The sequence below is a fragment of the Kogia breviceps genome, chromosome 5 (genome assembly GCF_026419965.1).
Source record: "Kogia breviceps isolate mKogBre1 chromosome 5, mKogBre1 haplotype 1, whole genome shotgun sequence".
Classification (NCBI taxonomy): domain Eukaryota; kingdom Metazoa; phylum Chordata; class Mammalia; order Artiodactyla; family Physeteridae; genus Kogia; species Kogia breviceps.
The window spans coordinates 137,457,779-137,485,438 of record NC_081314.1 but is presented as its reverse complement, the minus strand read 5'-3'; the positions used below and the strand labels follow the sequence as shown (position 1 = coordinate 137,485,438).

Here is a 27,660-nt window from a genome sequence, read left to right as displayed (position 1 = left end):
ACTCCCTTACTTAAAACCCTCCGGTGGCACCTCCTCCCAGGACCCCGTGGGATCCGGTCCCGGCCCCTCCCGTGCTACCTCATCCACCTTCCTCCTCACCCACTGCCTTCCTCTCCCCTACTCAGCATCTGCCAGCTCACACCTGCCCCCCCTCAGAGGACAGGGGCAAATTCCCCGCGGAGGAAAGTTCTCTTTGGAAAACTTCTCCACTCGCCCACCTCCCACCAGCTAAAAGGGCCCTTCCACTGTTATCCTTCCACGTGGCGTCCTGTCCTTTTCAGAAGCATCATTTATCACAGTGGGTAACGACACATTTCTCTGGTTGTTTGTTTAATGCCCGTCTCTCTCTCCCCCAGCGGATAATTCCATGAGGACACGGGCAACGTCTTCTTTTCTTTTTTAACTAAAACACGCCCACAATGTGCTGAACGAGTGAATGAGGGAGAGGAAGCTTGGACTTGGAACACGTGACCCCCAGGCTCTGAAAGTCCACCTTCTCTTAGCAAAGAGGAGCCTCAGCCTGGGAACTGCTCTGGCCTCGCCTGGAGGGAGGCACACCAGGAAACCCAACTTATCTGCAGGTTAATGGCCCGCCCTTCCTTCAACACTCAGCTGGAGAGGCCTGAAGTTACTAGAACTTCAGAGTGATCTGTCTGGTATCTTGGGGAAACTCATCCAGAATGGGCTCCATGCTACCCAGAGCTGCTTTACATGGGAGCCCGAATATAGACCGGCGAGCAAATAAAGCCATGCTTCCTGGAATGTGAGTGTGGGCGCTATTATTTTGGGGGTACAATCACGCAGTCACTTCACTGTGCCTATTACAGCTTTGATATTGCAGAGGACAATGGTTTGAGCTCAGGACGGAAAAGAAAAGGCTGGGGATGTAACAAACTATTATTGGATTGGGCCATAAAAAGGAGTGAAGTACTGGCACATACTCCAAATAGATGAACCTTGAAAACATATACTAGGTCAAGAAGCCGGTCACAAAGAACCACACATTGTCCGATTCCATTGATATGAAATGTCCAGAAGAGGCAAGTCAGTAAAGGCAGCAAGTGGTGGTTGATTAGGGTGGGACTGGAGGGTGAGGGGTGGATCGAGAAGTGACTGCTAAGGGGTCCAGGGTTTCTTTGGGGGAGTGATGAGAATGTTCTTAAATTAATTATGGTGGGAGTCACACAATTCTGTGACTCTACTAAGATCACTGATTTGTATGATTAATGGGTGACTTGTATAGTTTGTGATTTATAGCTCAATAAAGCTGTTACAAAAAAAAAAAGAAAGAAAGGCTAGGGGTATCTGGCAGGGGGAAAAGGGTTTCCATGAGCAAAAGTATTGGGCTCTTCAGTTATGATGTTCTTTGCTTTCCCTTTGCTTCTATACTTATTTCAAAAGAAAAAGGAAAAAAAATAACACCTCTAAAAACCAGTTCACAGGTCAGGATTACAAACCAGAAATCCACGGCACCCTCTGAGGGTAATTAACACCTGATTTTTAAAGGCAGCTTTATAAAATTGTAATCGAATGAATGAGCAATTTCATTTTATTATTTGAAGACACTAGGAAAACAAAGTGATGCTGTCATGTAACGTATTTAATGGCTGTGGGGTAAGCATTTGATCTGTTGGCTTGACCCCGGGGGTATGTCGATAAAATGGCTGTCAGCAGCATAGAGAATTAGTCTTTTTTTTTTTGCGGTACACGGGCCTCTCACTGTTGTGGCCTCTCCCGTTGCGGAGCACAGGCTCCGGACGCACAGGCTCAGCGGCCATGGGTCACGGGCCCAGCCGCTCCGCGGCACGTGGGATCTTCCCGGACCGGGGCACGAACCCATGTCCCCTGCATCGGCAGGCGGATTCTCAACCACTGCGCCACCAGGGAAGCCCGAGAATTAGTCATTTTACAGCCTAAAGGCTGGGATGGAAGATTAACTAGGAGTCAAGCGATACTGAGTGAGCTTGTGTGACGTACCCATAAATTTCAGAGCCTCCTAAGAACCCAGATTAAAATCATTCTTCTCAGTGACATCCATTTTATCCCATTTGCTTGTTCTTTTCCTGCCCACCTCGCTTGCTGCCCATCTGATTGCTAAAAGCCCTTTTAAAACAAATGTGGACCAGAGACAATTCGATCACTTATCTGAGGCGAATGTCATAAACAAGGATAAGGGGGATAGGAGAAAAGGCTCGCGGATATCTGGGATGACAGCACAGTTTCAGGCTAGAGTGAATGCAATGGCTTGTTGCTGGAAAACTCCTTCTCTTCACATGCTCACCACCTCCCCAAGAGGCAGGGTCTCCAAGCAGCTTGTGGAGGGTGGATTCTTACCACATGCGTAGGTGACAGTGAGGTATTTCTTCACTCCTGGAAGACAGGGGCTTCCGAAATGGTGATTGTTGACAAGGATTTTGCATCTCTGCTTCCCGTAACACCTCCTGGATAACACTTGCAAAGCCGAGTAAGACAAGCAATCTGAGAGGCAAAAAACATCAAGAACTTCATGTTAGTTGGATTCCATGTGTGGCCACCAGGTCGCTTCTGTTATTTTCCGTAAATAAGTATACGGAGCTGGATTTCATGTCTCATGGCATTGTTCCTCTGATTAGTTTCTGTCTCATCAAAGCACCCCGCGTGGGCTAAGCATCAATACTACACAGGCAGGCCTGGAAAGGCTTACTTGAATCAGACTGCTCTAATGCTCTGCTGTCACTGGCCAGAAACGTTATGTGTTTTTGAACAAGGGGCCCTGTATTTGCATCTTGCACTGGGCACTGCCTCTGTCCCCCCAGTCAGGTAACGGGCCCTGCATACAGAAGAGGCAAAACATGTAGAACATTGAATTAAGATCCGTATTTCTTTTTTTAACATCTTTATTGGAGTATAATTGCTTTACAATGGTGTGTTAGTTTCTGCTTTCCAACAAAGTGAATCAGTTATACATATACTAGATTCTTTTTTTTTTTTTTTTTTTTTTTGTGGTACGCGGGCCTCTCACTGTTGTGGCCTCTCCCGTTGCGGAGCACAGGCTCCGGACGCGCAGGCTCAGCGGCCATGGCTCACGGGCCCAGCTGCTCCGCGGCATGTGGGATCTTCCCGGACTGGGGCACGAACACGCGTCCCCTGCATCGGCAGGCGGACTCGCAACCACTGCGCCACCAGGGAAGCACTCGTATTTCTTTTATGAGCATTACCTCTCTGAAATATTTTAGTTATTGGTTAATTTTGAGAATCCTTCTCCCCTGTGTGAACATAAGCTCCATGAGGACAGGGACTATTTCTATTTTGTTCCTTATCTAGTTCCCACAGCCTGGTCCACTGTGGAAATCCAATAATAACGAATGAATGAATGAACAAAAGGATAGATGGATGAATAAACATAAGGACATGGTTTTCAGCACTCTGGCACGATGTCATCACAATGAGTCAATATTAACTGAACACGCACGGAGGACAAGGCACCGGGCTAGGTACCGTCTGAAAAACAAGTCAGAAGAAGCCTGCCTTGCATTTGCAGGATGTCGGATGGGGCGGAGAGACAAAACCCACATTAACCTGATGGCTAATAATGTGAAACACAGAGTAAGCGTCAGCAGTGATTGGTCCAGACAAGAGGTGATGGGGTCGGAGGCAGGAGAGATTGCTGGGGGGAGCGGAGCGGTCAAGACAGGCTTTATGGAGGAGAGGGGCTTGGTCATGGGAGAAGAGGCATGAATTGGACAGAGGCAGGCAAAGAGAGAAAGGTAGAAACACCAAGGCAAGTGGGCCAGAAGCACTTCGTGGGAGTCTAGGGGCTGAACATGAGCTGGAAGAGCGGGCGTGGGCAAGGAGGATGCAGTAGATGAGCCGGAAAAGCAAAATGGAGCAGGACCAAGCTACCTCGGAACGCGGAGCTAAAGAGTTTGAACTGTATTCTGCAAGCAACAGGGAGCCTAAAAAATGCCCTGATGCTACTTCCTTTGGGAACAGCGTATGGCATATGCCCTGGGACAGAAAAGGAACCAAAGGCAGGGACGCTAGTTTGCAAGCAATTTTAATAGTACATGTTGGGAGGAGTTAAGGGCTTGAAGAGCAGGGAATGGAGAAGAAGAGAATTCTAGAGACCTTGCAAAGTTCAGCTCACTATAACAGCTAACATTCTGCCAGGCTCTGCTCTCAGCACTTATATGTGAACTGATACAATGTTTCAACAACCCCATGAGATAGGTTGTTTATTATAATATCTCATATTTTAGAGAGACTGTATGTAGGATAGGATATATTATTATGTATCATAAGTTGCTTATATAATCTATAATAGGTTAGTTAATATCTAATAGGTTGTTTATATTACATATATGTTTATATATATATATATAGGGAGAGAGAGAGAGAGTGGGTGTATATATATATAAAATATCAATTTTGTGAATGGGGACACAGACGTGTGAGAGGTTACGGAACCTCATACAGCTAAAGAATGAGGACAGCAGGGTCTGGACGTGAACGCCGGGGAAAGGCCCCCGAGTCTAAAGCGTTAACCTTTTAATCTCTGAGCTCTACTCTTCAGGTCTCCAGTGAAGGGGGGGGTGAGGGCCCCACTGAAGATGAGTCAGAATTTCAGCCTGAGGACACAGGAGATGGCGGTGCCGTTGCCATGGACGGGGGAGACCGGTAGGAGTAGGCAGTTTGGAGGACGAGATGGTAAATTCATTAAAATAAAACAAAACAAAAGAAAAAAACTATCCTGCCTTTCAGAGGGGACGGACCATTCCAGAAAGTTTTCAGATCCTGAGATGCCCGTGGGATCTGCATGCCCGCAGAGCCCGAGGGCTGGTGCTATGAAGCTGGTCTCAGGGAGAGCGCAGGGGCCCAGCGGCAGGGACCCCCAGTCACAGGACTTTTCTGGTTTTGGCTACACCACGTGGCTTGCGGGATCTTAGTTCCCCAACCAGGGACTGAACCCGGGCCGTGGCAGGGAAAGCGTGGAGTCCTAACCACTGGCGTGCCAGGGGAGTCCCCTCACAGGCCTTTCCTTCTGCTGTCTGTTCATGTCTTACACATGACAAACTCCTCTACCCTGTAAAAACAAAACCCCTGCAGTCCAATCCCAGAACCTCTCTCCAGCCTTATCGCTTTCCTTCACAGTCAGGATTCCGGAAAGGTCCTCCATGCCCCTGACCTCCGCCGTGTCTCCCTCCACCCACGTCCCAGCCATGCCTCAAGGTACCTCTGCCCTCAACACACCCTGACAAGGGTCCCTTCCCTCAGATCACAGGGACCTACTGCTGCCCTAGCAGAGCGATGCGGCCGGTCCTAATCCTCGCCCGTCTCCGGAACTCTGGGTGCCCGAACACTCCTGCTGGAGGGTTCCTCCCTGACCTTGGCTGCCTGGTGCCCCTCTCCCCCATCTGTCTGACCGTGCCATCCCAGAGCCCCCTGCAGGCCTGCTCGCCCCACAGGAGGTCCTTCATCAGCCTGGGCTCTCTTCTTGCACCTGCACACGCCATCTGGACCCACGACCACCTGGGCCATCGGAAAACTGAGCACCCGACCGCTTCCAGCTCCCATAATGGATGGCCTTCACCGTTTCCTCGGGAACCTCTCACTCCTCACGTGACATTCATCATGTTCCCCTCCCCCACCAACACCCAAGCGACCCACCTGAGCTTGCTTTTCTCCCACATCCTGCTGTCAGTCACGCTGCTGCGACATCCTCTAGGCAGCCCGGCCAGAAGCCCCGGCTGCGTCCTCCAGGTCTCATACTGGGTCCTAGAACCATCCCTCCTCAGTTCCCAGCTGCAGCTGCAGCTTCAACCCTGTCACGTTTGCAGGAAATCTTTTAACTGGTCTCCCTCCCTCGTTGTCTTCCACTTCCCATGCTTCTCCTCTTTGCCCTCAGAATGTTCTTTCCAATCCTATCACTCTCCTGCTTAAGATCTGGTCCCCACCCGCCCGACCGAGAGATCAAGTCCAACTCCTCAGAGTCGTGTACAGACCCCCATGTGACTCACTCCTCTCCCCTCGTTGAGCTTCCCTGGCTGCCATTCTCCCACCACAGCCTGGGTCCCCAGCCTGCAGAGCACCCTGCCTCTCCAGAAGGCCAGGCCGTCATCGTCCGTGTCTCCGTACCTTTGCACATGCTCTCTTGCCTGCTCGCAATACCCGTGCCCTCTCTCTGCTCAGCAGTCACTTCGCCATGGCTCCCACCCCTCAGGCTGCAGTTAGCGGTTTCCTTCTCTCTGCGCCTACTGCTCCTTGCACAGCTCTTATCACACAGCTCTACTCATCTGCTCCTTAGTCTGTCTCCAGACTAGATGGGCACCTCCTGCTCCCGGCACCTTCCACGGGGCCTGATGCTCAAAGAATTACAGAACAAAAGAACAAAGGTAAGGTTAGAACCTCCATCCCTTCCGAAACTCCCCCTGGGCTCTGGAGACCCGCTTCGGATGTCCTCACCACCAGGTGCTCAGACGAAGAAAGTCTTGAGATAGATTACTCAGGAAGAGAAGGGAAGGGGTAAATCAGCAGTGGGGTACAGGGGTGCACAAAGGCCAGTGGAAAAGGGGTGCAAGAAGGACTCAAATGGAACCAGAAGCAAGAGAAACCATATATTGGGTTGGCCAAAAAGTCCGTTCAGTGAGTGAATATGTTGTTCAATAAAGTTCTTGGTGAAAACGAAAAATGTATCTCTTATTGCTACTTAAAACCGAGTGAAATTTCTGGAAGCAAATGAAATTTTTGGCCAACCCAATATATACATTTATTCATACATATGTACATATATATATATATATATATGTACATATATATTCACACATACATATATACATATATGTTTATATGGCCCATATATATATACACGCGTCGTATATTTTTATACGTGTAGATGTACAAAGATGAGATGTGAGCTTTCCCACCTTTCGCTGGCTGCTCGTACCTGGGGTACCTCCTCAGAATCCGGGGTTCTCTGGAACACAGTTCGAGTGTCGGTGCTCTCAGAAGAGGAACTACCCTTTACTTATTTGACAGCTGTTTGGGTCAGATGCTCTGCTAGCCCATTTGACTCACGTGTTTAGCCCTTGTCTCCAGGCGTCGGCCTTTCAGGTTATCTGGGCTGTGAATCTGTCTCTTGCTAGAGATGCTCGCTTCTCTTTTCCTGACCCTTTTCACTCGGAGGCTCATTGGTCTATGGTTTTGGCCCCAGACTGTCTTCCGTGAAGGCATCTTTGGTCCCCATTCCCCTCCCATCAGGCCTGCTGAGCGTCGCCCTGACTCTTTGCCACCCACCGCACGGGCCTCTATCCACAACCGGCCAGAGGTACCACCGGGACACGCACCTAGAGAAAGGTGGGAAAGCTCACAGCTCAGGGAAGCTCTACCTCCATCTCTTATGTTAACTAGAGATCCGTGAAAGGGTCCAGTTGAAAGGAAGGATCTGTTTGGAAATTCCCTGGAGGTCCGGTTAGGACTCTGCACTTTCACTGTTGAGGGCGTGGGTTCAATCCCTGATTGGGGAACTAAGATCCCATAAGCAGCACGGTATGGCTAAACCAAAAAAAAGGAAGAAAAAAAAAGAAAGGAAGGATCTGTGGTAAACACCACAAAGCTGGAAAGAGAATGATCTTGAGGAAAGGACAATTAAATTAATACACACACACACACACACACATATATATATATGCGCACACACATATATAAAATATGTTATATATTTGTTTATGTAATATATGTATATTATATATTCACACATATAAAAATATATAGACTCTACAAACATATATGTATATATGTATGTGTGTATGTGTGAATATATATGTATATATTTTGGTGATATATCTAAATGTATGTAATATGTGTATCTCGGGCTGCCCTGGTGGCGCAGTGGTTGAGAGTCTGCCTGCCAATGCAGGGCACACGGGTTCGAGCCCTGGTTGGGAAGATCCCACATGCCGCGGAGCAACTAGGCCCGTGAGCCACAACTACTGAGCCTGCGCGTCCGGAGCCTGTGCTACGCAACAAGAGAGGCCGCGACAGTGATAGGCCCGCGCACCGCGATGAAGAGTGGCCCCCGCTCGCCGCAACTAGAGAAAGCCCTCGCGCAGAAACGAAGACCCAACACAGCCAAAATAAATAAATTAATTAATAAACTCCTACCCCCAACATCTTCTAAAAATAAAAAAAAAGTATGTGTATCTCAACAAATGGTGAGGAACATTATTATAAAAGCACTAGATCTGAATATATTCATGAGGTTCTGATTTATTTTGCTAAGTCCGGTTCCATGATGCCTGATCACTGGAGTTTTGGGCACACAGCAGGCACCAACAATGATATATGTAGTGAATGAATCAGTGGGCTGGCATGGACACCGGGGAATGCAAACATCCCATGTATCTGGCTTTAGAATGTGTTTGGTACGTGTGTGGGGGGAGGGGGCGGGGTGTGATCCGTGACTTCAAATCTGTGCTGAGAAAAGCTGCCTGGAGGGGCTTCAGGAAGCTGTCATCCTCCTGTTGCTCCCTGGGTCAGTTCTTCTCTGCAACTTGCTCTGGCTTAGAATAGATCCATCTTTTTTCTGACTGCTTCTGAATATTCCAGTCTAAAGGAGGCATCTTGCTGGACCTAATTTGGTGCGTTCTTATGAATGAAAGAAAAGTAAACAGAGCCGGTCAAGCAGCCAACGAAGATGGAATGAAATGTTTTAAGTGCCTGAGCGTCAAGTACGTCTTTGTGAAGAGTAAAGAATAGTAACGTGAGCAGTGAGTATCGATATCAGGGTTCCGGCAGGCCACCCAGCGCTCAAATCGGACAATGTAAAGCAAGCTTGATAAAGAGACTTTACAAAGGTGTGAATGGGATGTGAACACCTCGAAGGATGGTGCAGGACCCCGGGGCAAGGAACAGCAGTGAGATGCTACCACCCCAAGCCTAAGGGGCAAGCGCAATGGCTTCCAGAGCGCAAAGGGGGGTGCCCCATGGAGAGGCCTGCTGCACGGAGCTGGGGTCTGCGGTGGGCAGTTGTGTCGCTTACGGTGCGTTGTGTTGTGTTAGGTTAGCTGCTTTTGTGCCTGGATCTCTCATTGGATGAGAGCTCCTGGAGCGCATGGGAGTTTCTCTGCTGTTTGCCCAGCACCTGGTATCTGCTCAACTCACCGAGACTCTGTGTCCCTCCTGCGTAGCACGAGGAACATCTTTTTCACTGTCTCTCCGTGAGATTTGTATGAAGCAACTGCAGAAGTCAAAGCCCACATAAACATGACCTGTTCTCACCAGCTGTCTCTAAGGTTGAATGGAATACCTCCTATGGTTAAGAGTCCAGAAGACCGGGCTTCCCTGGTGGCGCAGTGGTTGAGAATCCGCCTGCCGATGCAGGGGTCACGGGTTCGTGCCCTGGTCCGGGAAGATCCCACATGCCGCGGAGCACCTAAGCCCGTGAGCCATGGCCGCTGGGCCTGCGCGTCCGGAGCCTGTGCTCCGCAACGGGAGAGGCCACAGCAGTGAGAGGCCCGCATACAGAAAAAAAAAAAAAAAAAAGAGTCCAGAAGACCCTCTGTCTGTAGCAGCTGTGAGGAGGAGGATGGGGCAATGGGTACCTCAGCCCCCTTGCTAGTCCTGTTTCCTCAGCTGGACAATGAAGATACAGGGCTGACTTATTGGTCGGCGTGGCCATTCCACAAATGCTACGTTCAGAGGGTCTGACGCCAGCACACCATGTATGTCAGTTACCGTCAATGACAACACGCCACTTATTTTAGATGGGAAACTGGTACTTCTGCAAAAGGCCTTTGGGACTTAATTTATAGTCTAAGTTATATGCCTTCTTCGGTCCTCTTAAGTGAAAACAAGCATATGGTACAATCAGACCTCAACATTAAAGTTTAACCTGCAAATAGGCAAAAATTTAAAAACACTGTAAGGAGAATCAACAAGATGGTAACAGGGAATATTTTTGGCTGATGGGAAAGTTTTTTTTTTCCCCCTATCGATTTTAAGATACTTTCCAAGTTTTTGAGTTTACATTGCTTTGAAATGAAAGCATACAAAATGAACGTTCTTAAAAAGAAAAATAAAATTCATGTCTGGATAGAAGACAGCTTTTGAGTACGAGGGTCTCTGGGGCGATTTTTTTCAGAAATGTAAATTTTTCTGCAAATGTAATGATAAACTATTTTTTGTATAACTCAGTTTGCCCCAGAAGCCATGAAAAGTTTACCTAGGAGTAAAGATGTATCCTTTGAATTTTCTTCCAGTTTCTTTAAAAAGTTTTTTAATGAAGTATGATTAATTTACAATGCTGTGTTAGTTTCAAGTGTATAGCAAAGTGATTCAGTTATACATATATACATATATATTCTTTTTCAGATTCTTTTCCATTATCGGTTATCATAATACAAGATATGGAGTATAGTTCCCTGTGCTATACAGTAGGTCCTTGTTGTTTACTTACTTTATATATAGTAGTGTGTATCTGTTAATCCCAAACTCTTAATTTACCTCTCCCCAGTCCCCCGCAGTTTATTTTTATTATTATTTTTCGTTGCTTTGTGGATTCACAGGGTTGATTGTGAATATTTTTGCTGTCTTTAGGAGCCTCATTATTATTTGGGGTTCTTCTCTGAGCACATTTATCAGCTGAAAAAAAAAAACCCTTAAATCTCAAGAGATTTGAGAATGCACTGTATGATTTCTGTATAAGCCACCTACATTGGGAAGAAGTAACGGTATGAATTATGAAGTTATTCTTAGAAGTCCTATAATAACTATTAGTTTTTTTCTGTAAACTATTATTTTTTTCTGTTTCAAAATAAAAACATTTGTAGTTGAAAACTTGAAAATCACAAATATGCCCAAACCAGGAAAATAAAAATCCTCAGTAGATCCCACTAATAAGAAAAAAATGGTTCACCTTTAAAGAACCTCCTTCTAGTCACTTTTCTATGTTTAAATGTCCTTCCCCCTCAATGGGATCATGTACACATTACTCTGTATGCTATTTTTCTCATTTATTGATATATTTGTGAACATTGTAACATAAGCATCATTCTAAAGAGCTGTAGAGATTCTCACTGTATGGATGTATATCAGGTCCATTTACAATACCCTATTGGTAGACATTCTGATGATTTCCATTGTTTACTGCTCTAAAGAATTCTATGTGAAACATCCTTAGAGAGAAATATTTGCACACAGGCATGATAGTTTCTAATTCTTGAAAGTAGACTGCTTTGTCAAAGGGCATTCAAAATGTTAAAGTTTTTGATACACACTGCCAAACCATTATCCAGAAGAGTTGTACCAACCCAATGCTCTTGCCAGAACTGTATAAGAGCCCTGGAAACTTTATATTTTCTTAGGACATGTGCCCGACCATATTCCTTAAGGCTAACAGAGGAAGGGTGGGGGGAAGAGACTCCCATTCATAAGATAACAATCCTCTAGGACCCAGGAGGTCCTGTGACCAGCATGATTTACAGAGGCTTATGCTTCTGCACTCATAGCTACCCTGGGAGTGACAGCATTTATCTTGGTGAGAAGGCAAGAACCCACAGTGTGTTTTTAGGAAGAGGCCCAAGGTAATTCGCGTCCTATTCAGGTCTGACCATTTCCTTGTTGATGTTGAGCTCTGAACCATTGGCAGGATTCTTTTTTTTTAAGTGGTTATTTCCCTCCCAGACTGATTCTGTTTGTACCTCTCTGCCTGGCAAACTACCCTCCACCCTAATACATGTGATAACAAGATATTCAACATTTTTTTAGGGGGGGGGAGGCTACTGTTTAACACTGAAACTGAAGTGAATCGCTCTTTACAACCTGCGTTTATTCAGGTAATTAGGCTGGTTGCTCTTAAGAGACTTTCTTGGCAGTGGGAACCCCTGGCACCTTGATCTTTGGCTGAAAAGTCCAGGCCTGCCCACACTTGGCCTTGGGGTGGCCTTAAGCCCAGCCTTTGACGTCCATTGTGTCGTTTTTCTCATTCTCTTCTTAAGGAAATAGAATCCCTGGAGCCCGCCCAGAAAATGTAGCTGCAGCAGGAAATGACGTCCCATAGTGGAGGCCCCAGCCAAGGGAGCTTTCTGGAGGCCTGCTTTCCTAAGTTCATGCCCGGGTCTGTGGGAAGGTTCAGTCTTTTCTGTGTTAGGATGCTGCCTCACTGGTGTTTCTCTGGAACCAACGCTGATCAATCACGTCCATACCTTTCTTTCAGTTTCTCTTCCACTAGAGGAGCTGTAAGTTTTTTGTTTTTTTTTTCAAATTTTTTGGCCATGCCACGCGGCATGTGGGATCTTAGTTCTCCGACCAGGGGTTGAACCCACAGCCCCTGCATTGGAAGCACGGGGAGTCTTAACCACTGGACCTCCAGGGAAGTCCCAAGAGGAGCCGTAAGTTCTGAGGGATCTGATTTGCTTTCAGATCTTTCAGAAATGTCTTTTGGGTCACCACCCTCAAGAAGAGACACCAGATCTATCTGTGCTTGAACCTGTGTGACAGTAAAATGTCACTTTTTTTTTTTTTTTTTTTTTGCGGTACGCGGGCCTCTCACTGTTGTGGCCTCTCCCGTTGCGGAGCACAGGCTCCGGACGCGCAGGCTCAGCGGCCACGGCTCACGGGCCCAGCCGCTCCGTGGCACGTGGGATCTTCCCGGACCGGGGCACGAACCCGTGTCCCCCGCATCGGCAGGCGGACTCTCAACCACTGCGCCACCAGGGAAGCCCTAAAATGTCACTTTTTGACAGCTGGCGTGGTCATCAGCCTTTTGCTGCTCTATTTTTTTTTGCTTGACAGCTGTGAAGGTCAGCCTTTGTAGTAGTTTATAGGGCTGTGGTAATGAGTACCACAAACTGGGTGGCTTAAACAACAGAATTTTGTTTCCTCTTGGTTCTGGAGGCCGGAAGTCCAAGATGTCAGGAGGGTTGGCTCCTTCTGGAGTTTCTCTCCTTAGCTTGCAAATGGCTGACCTCTCTCCGCGTCCTCCCGTGGTCCTCCCTCTGTGTGTGTCCCTGTCCTGAGTTCCCCTTCTTATAAGCAGTCATGTTGGATTAAGGCCCTCCCATAGGACCTCGGTTTTGTTTTGTTTTGTTTTTTTTTTTTGTGGTACGCGGGCCTCTCACTGTTGAGGCCTCTCCCGTTGCGGAGCACAGGCTCCAGACGCGCAGGCTCAGCGGCCATGGCTCACGGGCCCAGCTGCTCCGCGGTATGTGGGATCTTCCCGGACCGGGGCACGAACCTGTGTCCCCTGCATCGGCAGGCGGATTCTCAACAAATGCGCCACCAGGGAAGCCCTGGACCTCGGTGTAACTTAGTCACCTCTTTAAAGGCCCCATCTTCCCAAAGAGTCACAATTCTGAGGTACTGGAGGTTAGGACATCAACACAGGAATTTTACAAGGACACAGTTCAGCCCATAACAGCCTTCAAGATGGCCCCCAATGGTCTCCACCGCCTGGAATTCACACCCTTGTGTAGCTTCCTCCCTCAAAGAATCAGCTGGTCTGCGAGACCCACAGAGTCGGGTGGAGGTGACGGTGTGTGGCTTCCATTTGCTCTTCTGCATCCTGGGCTTTGGGAGAAGCCAGCTGCCATGTCTCAAGGACACTCAAGAGACCTATGTGGGGAGAACCAAGGTCTCCCACCAACAACCTGCACCAATTTGCCCGCCATATGAGTGAGTCACCTTGGAACTCCAGCCCTCAGATGACTGCAGCCCCAGCCAACATGCCGGCTGCAACCATGAGACACCATGAGGCCCTAAGCAAGAACTTCCCCACTAGGGTACCCCAGAATCCCTGCCCCACAGAAACTGTGTAGTAACAAATGTTCATTTTTGTTTTAAGCCATTAAATTTGGGAATATTTCATTACTCTGCAGTAGAAAACAAATACAGTAGATGCAAACTATTACACTTAGAATGGGTAAACAACAAGGTCCTACTGTATAGTACACAAAAGTATATTCAACATCCTGTGATAAACCATAACAGAAAAGAATATAAAAAAGAATGTCTACGTGTGTATAACTGAGTCACTTTGCTGTATACCTGAAACTGGCACAACACTGTAAATCAACTATACTTCAATTTTAAAAAATTTTTTAAAAAAGAAAACAAATACACATTTAGATACTTGGAAGTGGGTTGCTGGGGAAAGAAAATCCTAAAATTACAGGAGTAGCTTTGGGACTGGGCAGTGGGCATAGTTGGGAGGACCTTGAGGAGATGGTTAAAGTCCAAGGGCCTTGAAGGGAAGCCCAGCATCAGTAACCTTTGTACCCTGAGCCAAGTGCATCTTCAAGGCAGAGCTTCCCAACTTCAACAGTGAATGCAGGGACTTCCCTGGTGGCGCAGTGGACAAGAATCCGCCTGCCAATGCAGGGGACACGGGTTCGAGCCCTGGTCCGGGAAGATCCCACGTGCCGCGGAGCAACTAAGCCCATGCGCCACAACTACTGAGCCTGCGCTCTAGAGCCCGTGAGCCACAACTACTGAGCCCACGTGCCATGACTACTGAAGCCTGTGCACCTAGAGCCTGTACTCCACAACAAGAGAAGTCACCGCAATGAGAAGCACGTGCACTGCAACGAAGAGTAGCCCCCGCTCGCCGCAACTAGAGAAAGCCCGCACGCAGCAACGAAGACTCAACGCAGCCAAAAATAAATAAATTAATTAATTAAAAGAAAACAAAAATCAGTGAATGCACACAGGTACGCTGAATGTTTCTCCTCAGGCCTCCAGGCTTCCCTTGGACTCTTGATTTTGGGAATGGGCAGGTGCCTCCCTTTACCCCTCTGTGCCACACAAATATAATTTTCTGTGCGTGATGATGTGGGAAGACTGGGAAGCCCTGTTCAAGGCCAGGCTGTGGTGTGTGACCAATGCCTCACCATGGCTGTGCCTGCCCTGATACATTCCAAATGGGATCAGCTTAGAGTATCACCCATAGAACATGGAGGCTCTGCCCGCCCTCCTCCCAGCCCAGACCCGGAGGCCTTGCCGAGGACAGCATGAGTGCCCTCATATCCTTGGGAATGTCCAGTAGAAGCTTGGGTCCCACTATGGGAGGTACTGACAGCCAGGCCTTGGGCAGCCCTGAGGATGCTTGTGGGAGCACGATGGCGTCACACCATGACTCGGGGGCCACGTGTACCTGCCCAACTCCCACCAGGGGCGTCTCCCTCTCCACCACCCCTCAACCCGTTCCCCTTGAACTTATCCTGCGTATGAAGTACACAGATGCAACCAGCCCTATACAGCAAACCCAGACCACAAGTGCAAAAAGAAATATACTGTGGCATGGGAAACTTCCAGCAGAAAAAAATGTATAAAGGGTTCATATCTTTACTCTGTCTTGAGCTCATAAAAATTAATGGAAAAAATAAAGATCTCAACAACAACAACAAAAGGACGGAGGCTAGAGACATAGTGTGTTCAAGCACAAATACAATAACCACAAAAACAAGGGGAAAGGTTCAAGGTCATTCATAAACAAAGAAAAGCAAATAAAAAATATACAGAAAGGCCATTTTATGCCTATTAACTTGGAAACATGAAGAAAAATCATACAGAATGCTGCCAAAATTGCAGGGAAACCCACAGTTCTGCGTCGCTGTTTACGCATATAAACTGGTACGAAAAGGTTTTGGAAAGACCTCTGGTGGTACATGGGAAGAACTGTAAACAGGCCCATGCCCTCTTTTGGAGTAAAACTTCTGGGAATTTATCCCAAGGAAATAATCCAGAGGAAAGAAAGAGCTACAAGCACAGGTTCCTTACACATTGTTTATGATATTTAAAAATCAGAAACAATGAAATAGGGACCTCCCTGGTGGCGCAGTGGTTAAGAATCCACCTGCCGATGCAGGGCACACGGGTTCGAGCTCTGGTCTGGGAAGATCCCACATGCCGCAGAGCAACTAAGCCCGAGCGCCACAACTACTGAGCCCGCGCCTAGAGCCCGTGCTCCACAACAAGAGAAGCCACTGCAATGAGAAGCCCTCACACCCCAATGAAGAGTAGCCCCTGTTCGCTGCAACTAGAGAAAGCCCTCACATAGCAGCGAAGACCCAACGCAGCCAAAAAATAAATTCATTCATTAAAAAAACAACAACAATGAAACAGCCACCAGGGAATGGGTAAGTAAAGTATATACTGTATCCCTTTAACAAGAGAGTGACTTTGTCAGGATTTTATTGGTCACGTGGAAAACCACCCACGATATAAAGTTAAATTTCAAAGCAGAATTCAAATGTATCTACTTCAGAATTGCCATTACGTAAAAGTTGTTCTCTGCTCATCATACACCAGGACTTGGAAGAGATCCTGAAAAGAAAAATCTTTTTATGATGGGAAATATCTGTGGCTGAATCTTCTTCTTATTTCTGTTCAATACAATGACGGTGCGTATGCAGAAGAAAAATCATCACAACAATTATCTTTTAGAAAGAACTGGAAATGCTCTCGCTGGGTACCTGAGTGCTAAAGCCCCACTCCGCTCTGCTTTCTGACCAAGTATGGGGAGCTGCCCTGGGTACCCAGACTCTGAGCTTGTGGGGTTGCACCAGACTTTAGCTTATATGCAAGAGTAAAAGCACACACGTCCCCTTTCAGAGGCCCAGGGTGAGACCCGACCACTTGGCCTTTAGGCAACCATCCTCCCAAGCTCATGCCAGGTTCCGGGGTTAAAAATAAACAGCCCTTTCTCCTCCTTCAAAGTGCTGAGGTCCAGCTGCAGTAATAACTTGGAACTGAGAGCAGAGATCACACACTGGTGGCCCATGGACCGGATGTGGCCTGTAGGCATGTTTTGTTTGGCTCAAATGGTATTTTAAAAGTTGGAAAATTTCACATTAAAAAAAAAATTCAGATTCCCAGCATCTCATGAGAGGTTGGAAGCTGTGACAACACCAGGCCCACATTCCAGGCCGGCAACCATCCACCTGCCAGAGGCCAGTGTGGGTGCCTCACTTAGGAAGGGGGGGTTCTGATTCATTCACAGGGCTCGAGATTCACACGGGCACCTGCTCTGTGCCAGGCTCTGCTCTGCTTGCTGGGAATTCCTCAGGAAAAAAGAGACACATCTCCTCTGCTGTGCTGGCCTTCTCCAGGGGAGAGAGACCATATGCACATGAGTGACTATTTCCACGTTATGAAGACAGTCAAATGGGGACAGCTCGAATGGGATGGCAGGGACAAGGTGCCGTGCTGGCAGGCTGCCTCGGAAAACCTCTCTGAAATGACGTCTGAGTTGATCCCTGAATGACGAGACGGAGCTGGCCATGCAAAGATGTGGGGTGAGATTCCAGGCCAAAGGAAGCGCTTGTGCAAAGGCCCTGGGGTATGAATGAGTGTGGAGTGCTCCAGAGGTAGTGAAGGAAGGAGAGAGAGAGGCGGACCACAGCTGGGAGACTGGGTTTATTCTATAGCAGACAGAGTGAAGGGCTTTAAGTGGGGTGGGGGGATGTGATCTGATTTGATTTAAATAAAATCCCTCTGACTGCTAAGTGCAGAAGGGGCTAAGGGACGGTATGGAATCGAGAGGCGAGGCTGGAGACCAGTCAAGAGGCAGCCCAGATGGTCCAGGTGAGAGAAGCCCTGAGTAGGCTGGGAGCAAACAGTCTGGATACTGGGTATGGGGACAGCCCACAGGACTTGCAGACGCAGTGGATGGGAGACATGGGGTCAAAAGAGGGTGCTTTTGGGCTTCCCTGGTGGCACAGTGGTTAAGAATCTGCCTGACAATGCAGGGGACACGGGTTCGAGCCCTGGTCTGGGAGGATCCCACATGCCGCGGAGCAACTAAGCCCGTGCGCCACAACTACTGAGCCTGCGCGTCTAGAGCCTGTGCTCCACGACAATGAGAAGCCCGCGCACCGCGATGAAGAGAAGACCCCGCTCCCCACAACTAGAAAAAGCCTGCGCACAGAAACAAAGACCCAACACAGCCAAAAATAAATAAATAAATTTATATTAAAAAAAAAGAGGGTGCTTTTTAAAGTGGGAGATACTAGTGTTTATACCAGAGGGAAAACTGATGATTTTTGTGGGGGCGAACACGCCAAATTCAGTTTAAAACCCTTACGTACAGTTTACCTGGGCCTAGGAGTGGCGTATTTCTTAGCATTCAGTTAGATCAAGAAAATTCATCAGCACAGGCAGCCAGGGGTTCCTGTTTCTGCACACATGCACGGTTCTGCCCTTAAGTGCTAACCCGAAAGGTGAAACCGGCGGCCTCCACGTAAGGCTGGGGGACAAGATGAACAGGGACCCGAGACAGTGAGGGGAAGGGCACACGAGATGGTGAGATGAAAGGGGACCCTCGAGGACCCTTTCACGTTCCCTGGGACCCCTTCGCACTGCAGAGCCCAGGGCCAGAGGATCTCTGGCATTTGGGTGGTGGTCCATGAATGCAGTGAAGAGCTTGATACCCAGCCTCACGGGTACTCAGGGGGCCACGGGCAGAAGCTCGCAACTGAGGGGGGGGAGGGAGGGGGGAGAGCGATGAGCAGGTGGTCTTTGCCATGTGGCTTGGCCAGGGCTCAGGATTTTAAAACTGAACAGCCAAGCAAGGGGCACAGTCTCCCATTCACAGACCTTTCCTGGGTCAACAAGGCTTATTCACGGCTGACCTGAGGATTCCTTGAACTCTCTATGGAAACCTGTCTTTTATTTTATTATTTATTTATTTATTTTTAATTTTTTGCGGTACGCGGGCCTCTCACCGCTGTGGCCTCTCCCGTCGCGGAGCACAGGCTCCGGACGCGCAGGCTCAGCGGCCATGGCTCACGGGCCCAGCCGCTCCGCGGCATGTGGGATCCTCCCGGACCGGGGCACGAACCCGCGTCCCCTGCATCGGCAGGCGGACTCTCAACCGCTGCGCCACCAGGGAAGCCCGGAAACCTGTCTTTTAACCACGGGGTCCGCTAACGTTTTCTTTGGCTGATGACTTTTCCCTTTAAACCCAACTCCCATCCAACCTCCCAGGAACCTAAGGCAGTGACGTACGGAGCGTCAGTCATTCAGCCTGCACACAGATCTACCTACCTGGCCGACCAACTTCTGCTCAAAAGAAGATAGATCTCTGCTCAGTCCTAAGACAGATGTTACTTATTGCTGTCTCCCAAAACACACATGGCTAAGCTAGACTCAGTGAGCCCAAGACCTGGGACGTCCCACACGGATATTAAGAAGTGGAGTCCCTTTCTGTTGAAAGAGGTCCGATCACCAAGGGTGCCTTGTCCAGCTAGGCAAACCAGATAATACAGGAAGCCCCTGCAGCATGTTCAGGAAGGCAGTGATCAGAGTGGCCTTTTAGAAGGTACCTCCGGCCACCCAGGGGAGAAGGCCATGCCTAGGGACAGGGGGACTCCTGCGATGACGGGGCAATGGTCCTTTGACCTCACGCAGCAGCAGGAACAAGGGAGGAGCGGGTGGAGACATTGTGAACACAGGCAGATGTTATATGGGAGGGAGAATGGAGTTTCCAAACGCACAAGTCACTCGCTGGAGCACCGGGCACTACGGACAGACAGCAGGAACCACCCTCACAAGGGTCTCTCTGCCCACGTGGCAGGCAAGCCTGTTAAGACGGGAGCTAATTGAGAGCGGCCGGATGCCCACGTCGGTCTGCTTCCGCTGTCTGCCTCGGCTGTCCTTCAGACGACCTTCTACCTTCCCGACCCAGGGGCCTTCCTTCCCCGAACGCTGGGCGAGGGGCCTCAGAGACGCATGTGACACGTGTTCCTTGTGAATTGCTTTTTGGTTCTCTCTCCAGCCTTGCCTGAGAGTGTGCCTGTGTAGCTAGGTCACTTTACGTTCTCCTTCTTCTTTTTTTTTTTTTTTTTTTTTCCAGATCCAAGATATTAGTTATGTATAAACTTTGGCGCAGTGGTTGAGAGTCCGCCTGCCGATGCAGGGGACGCGGGTTCGTGCCCGGGTCCGGGAAGATCCCACGTGCCGCGAAGCGGCTGGGCCCGTGAGCCGTGGCCGCTGAGCCTGCGCGTCCGGAGCCTGTGCTCCGCAACAGGAGAGGCCACAGAAGTGAGAGGCCCACGTACCACCAAAAAAAAAATAAAAATAAAAAAATAAAAAATAAAATTAATGTTTAATTTAACGTGATCCAGGAATCAACTGCAGCAATTTAACACACTAAGGAGCTCATTTCAGGTTTGATGAATAAAGTGCAACTTCTTGGGCCGTTTCACAACTGGTCTGTTCTCTCTGGTAACACGGCGGGTGGAGCTGAGGCCGTTTCACCACCGCAGATTGGGACGTGTGATGGTTAATTTCACGTGTCATTTTGGCTAGGCTACAGTGCACGGTGGTTTGGTCAGACACCAGCCTAGATGTTATTGTGAAGGTCTTTTTAAGATATGACTAACATTAGACATAGAAAATAAACTTAGGGTTACTAAAGGGGAAAGGGGGGGAGGGATAAATTAGGAGCTTGCGATTAACAGATACACACTGCTATATATAAAATAGACAAACATCAAAGACCTGCTGTAGAGCACAGGGAACGATTCAATATCTTGTAATAACCTATAATGGAAAATGATTTGAAAAAGAATATATACACACACACACACATATATGTACATGTACAACTGAATCACTTTGCTGTACACCTGAAGCATTGTAAATCAACTATACTTCAATTTTTTAAAAAAGATATGACTAACAGTAAATCAGCAGACTTTGAGTAAGGCAGATCACCCTCCATAACGTGGGTGGACCTCAACCAATCCATGAAAGGTCTTAAGAGCAAAGACTGGGGTCATCTGAAAAAGGAGTTTTTCTCCAGGCTGCAACATAGAACTCCTGCCAGGGTTTCCAGCCTGCTGTCCTGCAGATTCAAACTCAAGACTGAACATCAACTCTTACCTGAGTTTTCAGAATGCCAGCCTGCCCTGCAGGTTTCAAACTTGCCAACCTCCACAAATGTGTGAGCCAATTCTTTAAAATCAGTCTATCTATCTATCTATCTATCTATCTATCTATCTATCTATCTAATTATCTATCTATTATCTATCTATCAATCTACCTATCATCTATCTATCCATCTATCAATTATTTATCAATCTACCTATCATCTATCCATCTATCAATTATCTATCAATCTACCTATCATCTATCCATCTATCTATCAATTATCTATCAATCTACCTATCATCTATCTATCTATCTATCTATCTATCTATCTATTATCTATCTATCAATCTACCTATCATCTATCTATCCATCTATCAATTATTTATCAATCTACCTATCATCTATCTATCTATCAATTATCTATCAATCTACCTATCATCTATCCATCTATCAATTATCTATCAATCTACCTATCATCTATCTATCTATCTATCTATTATCTATCTATCAATCTACTTATCATCTATCCATCTATCTATCAATTATCTATCAATCTACCTATCGTCTATCTATCTATCCATCTATCTATCTCCTTTTGGTTACGTTTCTCTGGAGAACCCTAATAATGATAGAGGGTGACTTTGAAGGGCGGAGCTCTCAGGCATGTGGGGCCATCATCTTAGCTCCAAACTGTGGACTTCTAAGAATGACTCGCTGAGTTCTTCTCCACCCTGAACATAGCCTCAGGGCCTTAGAATGGGCTCTTCTCCCCACCTGGACGCCGTCCCCAGGACCTGCAGGCTCTCCCCCTCCGAGTCTCTGCTCAGCACACCCATCACTCCACAACACTGCGCCTCCCTGCAGCACCCTCTGCGCGCTCACCGGCCTTCCCTCCCTCCCGGCCTCACGTGCTTGTCCCTTTAATGCTCATGTGCACCTGAAGTGCGACTCCTCAGCTCCCTTATTATCTGCTTTCTCATTGCCTCCTCATCCACTGCTGGAAGGTCAGCTCCAGGTAGACTCTGTGCTGGTCACTGATGACTCCCCCATGCTTAGAACAGGCCCTGCATACAGCAGGTGCTCAGTAAATACTCGGTGTAGACTAACTGAACAACAGAAGGATTCCAGAAGGTGGGGCAAAGGGAGATGGGACCCTGGGGGGCGGTTTCCCCTGCCCTTGACTTTCCCTCTAGTCCAGGTAGCAGCCAGCGCGTGGCCTCCTTCCTTAGGGACCGGAGCCCTAATCTCCTCCCACGGCACCCTGAGAACAGCCACATACAGACACATACCAAAGGGGGGGAGCCACGTGGCTTCCAAGGAGCAGACGTCCCTCTCCTGGGTCTTCCTACCATAGGTCGCCGAGTAGATGTTGAGAAACTTGGATTCGTGGCAGTGCAGTTTCAGCTCGTGGTCTTCACACACTGTTTTGTTTTTTAATTCATCTGAAGCAGAAACAAAAATCGGTGGCACCATCGGCTTCCTCAGAAGGAATCAGTGAGCACTGCCCGCGTCCCGGCCAGGTCCCACCCCCCGTGGGGCTGCACCCCAGGAAGGGGAGAGCTGGGACGGCCCTGCCTGCCATGGGCTCTCTGACCCTGCAAATTCCTCTGCAGGAAGAGGGTCAACAAGTGCAAAGACCCAGCAATTACACTGAGGACCAAACGGAGGAGAGATGCCAGGGAGAAGACAGCAGGGCTCCCTGTACCAGGTCCTGGGACAGGCCATAAAGGGAGTTCCTCTCTGTCCCCACCTGAGGTCCCACATTCCTTAATCGAAGGGAGCCTTTTCTCAAATGCCATACTGGGACTCACACAGGTAATGACCAGGAATTACCTGACGGAAGATTAAGTTCAGGAGAGAGGGTCCCGCTAAACCTCACCACCCAACTTCATAACGTTCTAGTATTCCGTTTGTGTTTTTGCAAAGAGAAAGAGAAGTGATAGGAAAGTAAATTATTTCCTTGTCTAGGAAAGGAAAAAGAACAAGGCACAGTGTCTGTGAAGGACCGCTCTTTGAAACAACAAGGTCCTACTGTATAGCACAGGGAACTACATTCAATATCATGTAATAAACCATAATGCAAAAGAATATTTAAAAAAAAAGAATTCCTCTTTGAAAAGGTATGAAGAATTGGCCCCAAGTCTGCTGATCCAGGAACAACGAGCCCTTGGGCTGCCATGGGTCCTAGGAGAGGACGATTCCAGCTTATAATTTGCTCCCAAAGAATTTAGGAAAAGTTTATTTGTTTATTCCGTGTACCACAGTGAAATTTCCCTTTGCAACGTCATACAGAGTTCACATAATAAATGCGCCCTGGAGAAAATATAGTTCATTGTTGTTTTTTAAAAGAGTGTCCCCCAAAACCATTCAATTGACTAAAATGTTTAATAATGATTTGATTTTTTTTAAAGTAATAATAGTTAACACTGCAAACACAATAAGACCACCTAACGTATGATTCTGTTTCTGTGAGCTATCCGGAGAAGATAAACCTCTAGAGACAGAATGAAGGCTAGTGGTCTTCTGAGGCTGAGAGTTGGGGACATGAAGTGACAATGGCAAATGGACACAAGGAAATATTTTCAGATGATGGAAATGTTCTACTGCTGGACTGTTGCGGCTTCACAACTCAGTACATTTACGAAAAATCATTGAATTGTACGGTTAAAATGGGTGAACGTTTTGCTATGTAAATTACACCTCAACAAAGATACTTAAAAAATAACAATAGCTGATGTTTACTGAGCACCTTCTCTGAACTTAGGCCTTGTTCTAGGATCTTTAAATGTATCAGTGAATTTACTACTCAAAACAGCCCTTCTGCGAGCCACCTCTTTACATCCTTTTCATGTTGTGTTTCAGATTTTTAGAAATCACTTGTAGGAGTGATTCATAGATTCCGGATGCTAACTTTTGAACTTTTGTCTCTTACAAGTTATAAATGTCTTTTCCTAGCCTCCCACTTATTTTACACCTTGTAAGATAAAAGCAAAGCAAAACATAAAGGGGACCGTGGTTATTTCTTTGCATGTGTGGTTCTCTCCCTCCCTCACCCAAATGTTTGTATAAGAAAAATCATGAAAAAATGCTAGCCCCACTCTTATCACCCCAGTCCGAGTTTTGTCTCCTTTGAGGCACATCTTTCAGCCAGACAAGCATTGGTGTCAACAGCAAACAAGAGCTAAATTCCAGGAGCTGCTCAGGGTGTCATGGGCTGCCTAGGATGGGGATAAAGAGGAAGGAAAACTAGCCCACACTCTCCATCACCCTCACAGTCAAGCTGTCTTTCACTTCTCTCTCCCATTCATGTTTTTGTTCCACTTTTCTTTCCCGGATTAGAGGTGCAGCCTGATCCCCTGAAACCAGAGTTTTCCAATTGTCATTTGAGGTCCATTAATAGGTCATGAAATTAATTTGCTGAGTTGTGATTAGAAATGTAAAAAAATAAAGAATAGTTCAGAAAACATCAAAGTGCATCACGCAAAGTAAGGATAAACACTAGTTTATAAAAGATTTTTTTCAGGGGCTTCCCTGGTGGCGCAGTGGTTGAGAATCCGCCTGCCGATGTAGGGGACGCGGGTTCGTGCCCCGGTCCGGGAAGATCCCACATGCCGCGGAGCGGCTGGGCCCGTGAGCCGTGGCCGCTGAGCCTGCGCGTCCGGAGCCTGTGCTCCGCAACGGGAGAGGCCACAACGGTGAGAGGCCCGCGTACCGCAAAAAAAAAAAACCTAAATAAATAAATAAAATAAAAGATTTTTTTCAGTTGAGTGTGTGTTATGTAGGGCCAAAATGTAAAATGTTTTTCTCACTCGGGGTTGTGATCAAACCAATCTGAAATTCCCTGAAGAAGAAGAAGACGTGAGCAGTAAACGTCAGGGCAACGGTGGCCGGTGTGACCTTCACATCCTGGAACTGCTGATGCTTAAGTCCTAAACTTAAAACATGAAAGAAAATAATTTCCTAATAGAAATGCCACCTTTCGGTAACTTGTGAATTCCCATGCCTTTCTCCTGAAAACAGAGAAGTAGCAGTGAGGCCAAACTTTTGAAGTGCTTGAAGGAAAAATGTTAGGATCTCAAGATTACCATCAGCTCTGGTGCTGGAACACTTGAGCAATGGTTCTTTAAAACATGATGATGGGAAGATTCATGAATGAAAGGTGCAGAGCAGAAACCAGGTTACAGATGCTCCCAGAATCATCACCCTCTTTAGTACGTGAACATACTTGAGGACCCATCAGAGGAGGGAAAAGTCAGGTGATGACAAGGCAAATGTTTAGGAGGCCCTTTACCCACTCACTGGAATCTTAATACAACAGTTTAAACTTAGAGCCAAGAAAAGTTTTGTTTTCTTTTTCTAAATAAAAAGAACACTGTGTCTGACCTTGACATTGGAGGGTTTGATTTCGGTGAGTCATATCCGCACTGGTATGAGTTCTTCAGTGCTTTTGATGAGTAACACTAAATCCCACCAACACCGAAATATTGCCTGACTTCAAAGGTCCAGCACGAGCAGCGGCCTTTGATGGAGAACAGAGGGCCTAGCAGACACACCAAAAGAGAATAATACCAAAAATGCTAAGAATCTGCCTTCCATTGGCAGAGCTTGCCAAAAAGGAGAAGGGAGAAAACAGGACGGAAAGCAAGGCTTATGTCTGTAATCCGGACACTTTTCAACAGGCATGGTTTCTTTCTTTTTTTAATCAGAATTTTTAAAAATTAGATGAGCTTTTTTAAGGCATGTCATGAAATGCATTTAGTAGCCCCCATCTCTCTGATTTATTAAGACACGTTCATGAAAGGTTCCAGCCTCGGTACCAGCCAAACTCACGCAGAGTAACATGACACTCCCATGTAAGGCCTCCAGTGATTTCTGTCCCCAGAATATGGGCAAATCATCTCCTGGAATGGAGGGGCCTGGGAGTGTCACATTATGTGCTTGGAAGTTACCGCTGTATGATGTTGAGTCCTTTGGTTCCTTGGGAAGGTACTAATTCACTGTCACCTAAGAGTGACATTTCTGGGTTCTAATAACAATGGGACCATTAACATAATTGCTGCTTTTCTTAAAGAACTAGAATTTCTGTTAGAGTTGGGTTAGAGTGTGGGCAGCCTTCCAGAAACGGGTTGCCAACATGTCTGTGGGTTTGATGGTTCACCCAGGAGTCTGGGTAGAGGTAGAACCACGACTCTGCTTAAAGGACAACAGCAACAAATTCTCTCTCCTAATTAGAGGTCTTTGTGTGCGATGCATTCCTCTTTAACAATGCATATGGACTTCCCAGGTAACGCAGTGGTTAAGAATCCGCTGGCCAGGCTTCCCTGGTGGCGCAGTGGTTGAGAGTCCGCCTGCCGATGCAGGGGACGCGGGTTCGTGCCCCGGTCCGGGAAGATCCCACATGCCGCAGAGCGGCCGGGCCCGTGAGCCATGGCCGCTGAGCCTGCGCGTCCGGAGCCTGTGCTCTGCCACAACGGGAGAGGCCACAGCAGTGAGAGGCCCGGGGGGCACCGCAAAAAAAAAAAAAAAAAAAAGAATCCGCCTGCCAATGCAGGGGACGCAGGTTCGAGCCCTGATCTGGGAAGATCCCACATGCCGCGGTACAATTAAGCCCGTGTGCCACAACTACTGAGCCTGTGCTCTAGAGCCCGTGCTCCGCAACGAGAGAAGCCACCGCAACGAGGAGTCCGTGCACCGCAACAAGAGTAGCCCCCGCTCGCCGCAACTAGAGAAAACCTTCGTGCACAGGAACGAAGACCCAAAGCAGCCAAAAGTAAATAAATAAATAAATTTATAAAAACAAACGAACAAACAAAAAACAACGCATAGACACATCTGCATATCAGCAGCGGCCTTTCAAAGGTGGGCACGATGGGAACGTGTTATTACTGACATTACTTATGACTGCCAGTGCGTGGCAATGTTAACATGCAGACAGATACTTGGTCTGTTTTATTGTGTTTTTATATTCTCAGCAGACAGTGCACCCTGCTATTGCCTGCACTCAGGGCAGACCGCACCTCCCTGCACCCCCAGCCGTTGGTATATCACTGCCTTTCAGTCGTTCACATCTTTAGCAAGAATTACTTTAATCTGCCTCTTGGAACAATAGCTACCAATCGCTGAGCTCAACTCCATGACAGGTGCTGTGCTAAGCATTTTACACACAGCACTGTAATTTTAGTCTTTACAACAGCCCTGGGTAGAGGGTGCTTTATCTGCATTTTATCATTGAGTTACGGAGCCTCAGAAAGTTTCCCTCCACTGCCCGAGGTCACACAGCAGCCCCACAGCAGACAGCAACATGAACCCTAAATTCAAAGACTCACCGAAACCAAAATTCTCTGAAGGGATGATATTTAGGGAGGAAGGGAAGCATGGCACACGATCAGGGCAAAGAATATTCTAGTGAGGATTGCTGGTAAAATACTCTCCAAAAACCACACATACAAGTAAGCCCTGATTTGTAGCCTTGGCCGATTTCCCTGGTGTAAGTACTTCCATCAGGGCAGATTTCACTGCATAGAAGCACAGCTGGGAAGAGATGGGTATAACTGGCTCTCACGGTAACAGCTGGCTCCATGTGTACCTGGGTGCAGCCGTGGGGCCCTTGGACCATTAGAGTGTTATGCAGGGGCTGGAACTGGGGCCGAGGAGAAGAGCCTCAGGAGGTGACAGGGTTGCAGAAAAAGAGGCAGGAGGGTGCAGGGACCTCACTTCCACCCCTACTTCATAGCAGCAATAGGTGCTGCCACCTAAACGGCAGTGCTTCAGGTCACCAATGTCCAGGTCATACGTGGGGCTCTGGTTTCTTTGATT

The 27,660-nt window shown here is 47.6% G+C and overlaps 1 protein-coding gene across 8 annotated transcripts in view; it reads right to left on the bottom strand.

The window, feature by feature from the left end:
• EVA1C (eva-1 homolog C) overlaps positions 1-27,660 on the bottom strand; it is a 92,776-nt gene that overhangs the window by 18,728 nt on the left and 46,388 nt on the right. For 6 of the 8 annotated variants that reach the window (XM_059065671.2, XM_067035004.1, XM_067035005.1 and 3 more), the window contains 2 exons: positions 22,134-22,286; positions 2,335-2,478 (listed from right to left, as the gene is read on the bottom strand). In XM_059065671.2, coding sequence (XP_058921654.1) covers positions 2,335-2,478; positions 22,134-22,286 — 297 coding nt within the window. The remainder of the gene's footprint in view (positions 1-2,334; positions 2,479-22,133; positions 22,287-27,660) is intronic. The other 2 variants (XM_067035002.1, XM_067035003.1) reach the window with 1 other exon arrangement.